Below are 9,194 nucleotides of genomic sequence, written 5' to 3'. Positions count from 1 at the left end.
CATCTAGGGTTTTACACATTCGTATTCTACCCTCACACAGAAGAGGTCTTCGAGGTCTCCCCACTCCGATTTTAATTTTGGCTCCTTTGATGGCCTCGCTGAACATCTTCACACGGCAGTCTCATTTGGGAAGCCGTTCAGCTGCACACGCACGTTGGAAATAAATCATATGTAAACATTACGACAGATAATATTAAATTGAAAATAACTTTTAAATTACGATTAAATAAATAATAATAAGTAATAAATGAGTTATCAGTTGATAAGATAAGTAACGAACAGATGTGTTAATCATAGTGTTTGGTGAGAATATACATAAAATAAGTGCTGATAGTGCAGTGTTTGATTATTGAGTTCAAGGAACGGATGGATATTAAATTGACGCTGGTGCTTTGAATTAATGTAAGTAGTAATTTATATTAATTAATTAATAATTATATACAGTCTATTATAATTGTTATTTTTGTGTTTATTAGTAATATATTCTTATGTTATACCTACCTGGTACCTACATAAATTGTTGTAACCTCATATAGTGTGTTTATATTTTAAACTTAAATCTATATAATCTAGTGGTGTGTATGGCATTGAAATTGAAATGATCGAGGAATATTAAATGTTTTCATATAGATTTTCATAAATATTGTAACATTGTTTAATATTTATACAAATTATTAATAATAATAAACTGAATTGCAAAATTGAAATTATTTGTTTAAAGTATATATTAGAACAGAATTAAAATTAAAATCTGAATTATTTTCCATAACAAAAAAAAAATTTTGAGTGTTTTTATTGGAATGATATACGTTTCGAATCTTGATTTGACTCATCTTCACAAATACAAAAATTAGAGTACTAACTAATATATACATATGGTTATAAAATAAAAAAATAATATTGATTGCTTATGAACTCTTTCGTATTCAGAGAGTGGAACAAGCTTTGATCACATAACCTTACCTTTACAAGACTTTTATTTTATTTACCTTATTTTATCATTATTATTTTGTTTTATAGCTATGTGTAAATACTATTCGTGCCTCTCAATTCTCTAAAAAATATTGTTGATTGCTCATTGATTACTCATTCCTATTCAGGAAGTGAAACATGCTTTGATCACAAAATCGTGCCTTTACATGTCTTTTATTTTCTTTACTTTATTTTATTTTTATTTTTTTGTTTTAAAACTATGTGTAAATACTAATAAGTGTTTCTCATTTCTCAAAAAAAATTATTGATTGCTCATTGATTACTCATTCCTATTCAAGGAGTTGAACATGCTTTGATCACAAAACCTTTCCTTTACAAGTCTTTCATTTTGTTTACTTCAATTTATTATTTTTTTGTTCTAAAGTCACGTGTAAATAATAATTAGTGCTTCTCATTTCTCAAAAAAAAAAAAATTATTGCTAATTGATTACTCACTCCTATTCAGGGACTTGAACATGCTTTGATCACAAAACCTTATCTTTACAAGTCTTTCATTTAGTTACTTTATTTTAATTTTGTTTTGTTTTATTGCTTTATATAAATATAAATTAGTGTTTCTTATTTTTGTGCTTTGTTCCAATTTGTATGCACTAAAGATGAGTCAAACCATGACTTGAAACGTATGCTATTCTAATAAAAACATTCTTCTTCATTTTTTTATTATTGTATTAGATATATATATATATATATATATATATATATATATATTGTGTATATATTTTTATTATTGTTTTACCAAGTACATAGTCATTATGTATATTTCTATTATTACACAATTGTATTTTTTACCAATAATTTTTTGTTACTGCAAAGAATGTTAATTAAAAAATGATTACGAATAATTTGATTTAATAATAATAAACTATAACAAACATTGTTTTTGTTGAAATAACATTAGGCTCTGCAATCTAATCATTACATTTAACGAGTAAATAATGAGTTCCTTTTCCAAATCGAATGTCATCCTTCTGAAAAATGAGTTTTAAAACGATAGAATTATATTTATTATTTGTAAAAAATGCATTTTGAAATCATTGATGTATTTTTTTATTTTATAAAGACCGATATGAAGCAAGTTGTATTCTTGTATGATACAAAAGTAAATATTTAGAAGCGTTTGTTTTGTCACCAATGATTTTAGTATAGAAGTGTTGAACTGCAGGATGTTTACAAAATCTAAGTAAACCGTTTTAAATTTAAACAAACTGAGCTTGACAGGGTTTTAATTTAAATATAAAATAAAACTTTTACTTCAAATTTATATGGAACTTATTATATTGATATAAGGTTTACATTTCATACATTCATTACTCATATTTTTTATGATAAAACTGGATGCTAATATTTGTCATTATGAAGATATAAATTGATATAGCAGAAAATATTAAAATGTTTTTCAATCTATATTTGCTACAATACAGTTTTCTATTTCAAATTGTACAATTTTTGTAAAACTTAATATGAGTTATAAAGAGGGAACTATTAAAGAGCTGCGTATACATATTTCTTAATGGGATTTAACCTAAAATTTTCATATTGTATAAAGGAATGCTGTTTTAGACTAATTTGTAATATAAAAATGCAATTTCAAACAACAAAATATGAATCAATAGTCCACTAAAAGTGTTCACTAATCTTTTAATTTATTCCTAAATTATTGAATATTTTTATTTGACATGCTTTGTGATATTTGACTCTTTCCAAGTTCCATTGGTTTCCAATTTGGCCAAGATGCATGGCAAATTTATTACTAAATATTAAACACAAATTTCTAAATGGGGTGAAAAATGTGTTTCGTAGTTTTTAATCTTTTTATTAATTATTTTATAAAGATTTTATTATTTTTTATTATAAATGATTTCTAATGTTCACATCCACGCTTTCATAAGTGTGCCTTATGCTATTTTCATTGCTCGCGTAGGTCAGCTTTCACACGAATGCATTTTTTCACATGTCACTATTAGAAAACAGTAAATTCGATATTACTGATAGAAAATTGTAATTTATTCCTCGACATTACGAGCCAGGCCTATCTGTAGGCAATAAAACGATATCCAATATTATGAAACATGGAAATATCGTGTATTTGAACACCTAGAGAAGGCGTTAGTATCTAATATTTTCATAAAAAGTGTTTCTATTTGAAGTCGAATTAGATACAAACAATTTATATAGATGTGTGTAATGCTAAAGATATGTTTCTATAACTACAGATATTTCTGTGTAGCTAAATTGTTTATAAAATTTAACTACAAGCATCTATAAATTTTGTTAAATAAATTTAATATTATTACATTTCTTCTAATCCTCGGTCTATTAGTCTTATACATGTGTGGTCTAATATCATTAGAGCTAAATGCCAACTTCGGATATTTGCAATGAGTTAGTTTATCGATTTAAATTGCAAAATTAAATTGCCGTTCCTTGACTATTTAGCATTCAAGGAACATAAATTTTCTACAAGTAGATATTTGTATAATTTGGTTTGAATTTTATGATATTATTTGTATGGGCTTAGATAGCACTTTAAATTACAAGATTGACCTAAAAATAACATGTGGGTAATATAATTTAGAAATTGATAATCCGCTTAACTGTTGAGAAATAGATACAGAAAATTTATATTTTTTTAAATTTTATGGCTTGTCGTTATAATGAGCTCTTGTCTCATTATTCCTAATTAATCATTTATTTTTTTGTTTCCAGATATTTAATTCAGCGATGGTTAAGAAGTAAGGATAATTTTATTTAAAACTGAGACCGAAAAATCGGATATAAAAAACACGATGGATTGTGATTCATGTTCCGGAACTCCTCCGGAGTTTTTGCTACCACCTCCTCCACTACCGCCTTTTATGGCCTTTGATTTTAAGGATTCTTTGTGTGCAGCAGACTTCCAAAATGAAGACATGTGTGCTAGTCTTATGGTAAATATTTGTTTTTTATAAAATCCACATTTTTCCATAATTTGTAGAAATCAGTTTGATATTGCACATTGAATTACCTATTAATCATTTTTTTATTATTGGTAAAATCTATCAATTTATTCATACTTGTTTTTTTTTGCAGTATTTGGATTCTTCATACCATGCAAATCTGTCTTCACGAATTTCAACCATAATCGCAGTCTGCACTGGAGTTGTAGTCGTATTTGCAATTTTGGGATTACTAGTCATTGCCAAGTAAGTTTATAACCAACTAGCTGTAAGTGGAATTCTGTCTTAAGGCAATTAAGGCATCGTGCCTTAAGGCAAATTGCTGGAACTTCCCGTACCAAAAATTATTTTTTTAAAAACGATTAGCATTTTTGAAAAAAATTTACTTCAAAAAAATAAGATTTTTGACAAACAATTAGACAAAAAATTACTTTTTTTTGAAAAAAAAATTTTTTTTAATTTTTTTTTTTAATTTTTTTTTTTTTGAAAGAAAAATGTTTTCTTTATTTTGACATATTTTGAAAGATCTAAACTTTTTTTCATTAGATCTCCGAAACCGCTAAACCTGCCTTTATGAAAATTTGATCGGTATTTCACCTTGTCAATACAAGTAAAACGTTTTTTGAATTATTAAAATCGGACGCTCCGTTCTCTTAAAAACTGAGTTACCGTTTTCGGCACTTTTTGCCCCGTATCTTCGGAACGGCTAGACCTGACTTCGCCAAAAACTAATCAGCACGTCTCCTTATCAATACGAATCGAATGTTTTTTGAATTAATCAAATCGGTTGATCGGTGTTCCCGAAATCGTCGACGAAAATTTGTATCCGCACATACATACACACACGCACACACACACACACACACACACACACACACAAACACACACATACATCCATTTTTTCTAAGGTATGCCAAATATTCAGAAACCTTTGAAACGTCGAGAAATGCAAAAATTTTCATTTTCGATTTTTTTGCGATTACTATAACTTACCCTACGGGAAGTTAAAAACAATAAATCATCATAAATTTTCAAATATTTTTTTTTTATTTTCTTATAAATTACAATCTGTCTGAATAGAGACATTGAGTAATTAGTTTGACAAATAACATATTAAATTTTAAAGGGAAAACCCAGTGGTTAATTTTTTATTAGTGTACTAAATTATATTTAAATTTTGGTATAATAAAGAAAAAAAAAGAAACTCAAATATACATACAATTATAAACAAATTATATTACACAGACTACATATACACATACATACACATACTTATTTAAATATTATGGTACAACAACTTATTCTTGATTAATGTGTTTGATCTATTAATTGTATTTTTTAATCTTATATTATGTGTGGTGTTGTAAAGGCTTGCAATCAGTTCGTTTGGATGGTGGTCAATTTTAGTCTTAAAATTATGGAGATCGTTGCATTGTAAGTTACTGACTTTAGCAGCACCCCATAGATGGATGCCATACATCCAAACTGATTTTTTTTAATGCGACTGTTAAGAAGCGGCCATCGACTGACCCGTGACCATTATTAATAATATTTCTTTTATTTCAGATGTCGTCAAAACATGGCATTCAAGAAGATGAATTTATACAAGAACCAAAGCATGATGCCAGCAGACCAATGTGTCTACACCAAAAACAACAATACAAATGTGTCGAATTATTATGAAGACATCCACGAAGCACAACACATTATGTATCACAACATGACGGCTATTCCCACATATCATCGACCTATAATAAAGGTGAGGCTTAATCATTTAAATACCTATTGTCTAGATCAAACCGTGGTGGGAGGATATTAAATTGTTGACAGCTGCTTGGAGTCATTTATGATAGAACGTTCTAAAATAGAGCTATTATGAATAAAGGATAATTTATTTATAGTAATAACTTACCTACATTTAATAAAAGGGTTTCGATTAAGTAATAATCGATGTACGTTTGGTGAAGGGGTTTCTATGGACATTGGCTACCGCGTTTTTGGATGCTAGCAACATACTGATATACTTATATTTTTTGTCGGATTTTTAGATGTACATTAGTCAGGATTACTACAAGTTCATTAAAATTCTGCTTTCTATTAACTTTTTAGTAATTTTCTGTAACCCAAAATACCTTATAGAAATGCATATCCTATATTATTTGAAGTCAAAACTAATTAGCGTTGTCCCATAAAGGCAGTTGCAAACTTTAATTTAAATTTATGAGAAAGCTCATAATCCATTTTTTAATGGCAGATTAAAAACACATTTCCAAAATCTATAATCCACTTTTGCCTGTTCTTGAGTTAAAATCCTTAAAAAATTCTACCTGGCACTTAAATCCAAACGTTCGTGTTTTATCCTTATTAACTGGCCTATAGTTTTTAAATCATATCGTTATTTATACACTACTATAATATTATAAAATCATAAGGTTCATAAAAATATGCTTGATAATAAAACCATGCAATAAAACTATTTATATTGCATCTTGTTAACTGGGTATTTTTAAGTATGCCCCTTGGCTTGGTTTTATATTCGATCGTTTAAGTTATTAATAATTATACTAGTATATAGTATAATCATTAATATCAAAAATATTATAACATATTTTTCGAATATATCATAGCGTCTAAAAACCTGATCAAATGAAGTAAATATCAAAATACAGATTTATTTATAAGATGATGAAAAATAATATCATAATTATTTATTAACTAATAGTGATATTGTTTCCTCTTAGAACTTTGGAATGTTCTAATAATATATTTATAGTTGATGTTAATAATTATTGCTTACTAATTGTAAGCACTTTTGAACAAGATTCATAATTGCTCTAATTAGTTAGAGCTTAAATTCTAACTTATTCATCATAAGTTAGAAATGTAATTATAATATGAAGAAGTTATGTACAAGGCAACGCCTAAGGGGTCAGCTAGTATATATAACATCGTTTTTTTCTTGAACATATCAATTTCTTAAACATTATCTTCAATATATTTGGATCCGCGAATATTAAAAAAAAACACTAATAAAAATTAAATTTTTGTAGGTATAATTATTAACATCAATACATAATAATAATGAATACTTTATTTGTAATTTAAAATCTGATCGCTGTCTTTTCAGACTTGGAACCTCGAGGCTATACTTCCATACAAATATTGAAAAAATTTGAAATTGTATAAAATTGTAAAAAAATTCATTCACAATAAGATAGAAATGTAATTATAATGTGAAGAAGTTATACAAAAAAAAAATTTTTATATAGTGTCTAAGACAACGCCTAACGGGTCAGCTAGTATATATAACACCGTTTTTTTTTAAACGTATCAATTTTCTAATTATACTGGTATACATTTTTCAAGTATTACTACAATAACGAAATGGTCTTTAATCCCAAGCCGATCTTCCCATACCAATTTATTACTTATATTGAATATATAAAAATAATTACATCTTACCATTCTCCAAAAAATATGTCAATTCTGAATTACACACACGTCACTCACAGACCCTTTTTTTACAAACAAAACTTTGGAATTCTAAAAACTAAGCCGTTTTTTTTCTTCATTACAGCCTGTGGCGATCCATTACTACCCAAATAGCCTGCATCGAGTAGACCGCAGACAACCCGCATACATTTGTCGGAGTGTCGCCAGAAAACCTCAAAATCATTATGAAGACGAACCTCAGTATCAGCTTAATCGCCAACCACAATTCCCAGAAAATATTCAGCCTGCGAATGATACACCGAGGTATCAGGATGCAGCAAACCAGGAGGAGTTCGAAGACAATCCTGGACCGATTTACGAAGAGTTGGATGACAACAATAAAGTCAACTATGAGGATAGTGAGAGCGGACAAAGAGAAAGTGAGGACGATTTTGCTGAGGATGAGCTCAGTTCTGTAGAATATAAATATCCTGTTAGTTACTACATGTCAGAAACTCTGCCTTTGAATCGTTCAATCGCTTCCCATCAATATCATCATCGACAGCCAGAAAATCACGTACAGAACTCAAATCCAAACTGTTGTCACGTAAACGCATTCCAGAGATACCCGAGTTCCCAGAACAATTTTGGCAATTCCAGCCGATATTTCAACAATCCTAGAATCCAAGGTCAGAAGAAAGTACAACCAGAAGAAATTACAAGTGACCTCGAATGTGCAAGAAGTGACGATTCTGAAAATTGTGAAATAAACACTCAAAGTGATAAAAAAATTATGAAAAACACTCACTCAAGTGCGATAAGTGTACATTCTGTAAAAAGTGCCCCAAGGGAATCAAATTTTGGTGACGAACTTAAATCGTCAAGATGTCATATTATTAATGAGGACAATAGTGATATCAAAGTTGGTTGGAAACGTGGTATTTTATTACCAGATACTAGTCTGAGGTTCCATCAAAGTGGTATGCAGTCATTGCCTTATGCAATTTCAAGAACTGATGCTGCAAGACGATCAAATTTAAATGTTTCACATACTTATTTCAATAGACCAAGATGTGAAAATGCACAGGATTCATCTTTTGGTTCTGACAGTGGTTATAGTAATCACACCCAAAGCTCGTACACACGAAATATCAAATAAAAAAATAATATCATAATTATTTATTAATAACTAATTGTGATATTGTTTCCTCTGAACTTTGGAATGTGATAATAATATATTTAAATTCATACAATTGATGTTAATAATTTGCTTTGCTTACTAAGTACTTTACTCATTATTGTCCTAATTAGACTGAAAATTATTACTAAAATGTGTAAAATAAATTTGGATAGGTGAATACTTTTTTCAAATAAGGTTTAAATTTTTGTAGGTATAATTATTAACATCAATACATAATAATGATGAATACTTTATTTGTAATTTAAATTTGTTTGGCTGTCTATTCAGATTTGGAACCTCGAGGCTATACTTTGAAAAATTTGAAAGTGTATAAAATTATAAAAAATTACATTCACGATAAGTTAGAAATGTAATTATAATTTAAAAATAGCTTAAATATTGAATAAGCTATAGAATAAGCCTTTTATGTAGCTGGTTATACATGTGAAAATGATCTCTTATTTAAATCAACAATTATCTCCGTTCTCATCATAATTGAATTTACAAAATTTTTAATTAAAAATTAATAATTGACACATTATTTGGCTTAAAACGTGTTTATTTTATTTCTGATTGATAAGAATATTATTTAATAAATACAAATTACGTCGATTATATTGACTACGGAGATAATTTATGTATTTTGTGAATAA

The 9,194-nt window shown here is 27.9% G+C and overlaps 1 protein-coding gene across 1 annotated transcript; it reads left to right on the top strand.

The window, feature by feature from the left end:
• Nucleotides 1–261: 261 nt before the first annotated feature.
• On the top strand, nt 262–8,520 carry LOC113373894 (putative uncharacterized protein DDB_G0279653). The gene is made up of 5 exons (XM_026614160.1): nt 262–402; nt 3,700–3,920; nt 4,063–4,175; nt 5,496–5,688; nt 7,507–8,520. The coding sequence occupies exons 2-5, from the start codon at nt 3,780–3,782 to the stop codon at nt 8,518–8,520; spliced, it is 1,461 nt and encodes a 486-aa protein (XP_026469945.1). The 5' UTR covers nt 262–402; nt 3,700–3,779.
• Nucleotides 8,521–9,194: the final 674 nt, after the last annotated feature.

This window comes from Ctenocephalides felis, unplaced genomic scaffold (assembly GCF_003426905.1).
Source record: "Ctenocephalides felis isolate EL2017-DRISC unplaced genomic scaffold, ASM342690v1 CF-g0.4_SCAFFOLD_01604, whole genome shotgun sequence".
Classification (NCBI taxonomy): Eukaryota; Metazoa; Arthropoda; class Insecta; order Siphonaptera; family Pulicidae; genus Ctenocephalides; species Ctenocephalides felis.
This window is presented reverse-complemented; position numbering and strand designations above follow the sequence as displayed.

Excerpts from the sequence above, each read along its gene's own strand:
- LOC113373894 (XM_026614160.1), top strand. The coding sequence starts at position 3,780 with ATGGATTGTGATTCATGTTCCGGAACTCCTCCGGAGTTTTTGCTACCA. Across the intron at positions 3,921-4,062 it reads ACATGTGTGCTAGTCTTATG|TATTTGGATTCTTCATACCA; the intron begins GTAAATATTTGT and ends TTTTTTTTGCAG. Across the intron at positions 4,176-5,495 it reads GGATTACTAGTCATTGCCAA|ATGTCGTCAAAACATGGCAT; the intron begins GTAAGTTTATAA and ends CTTTTATTTCAG.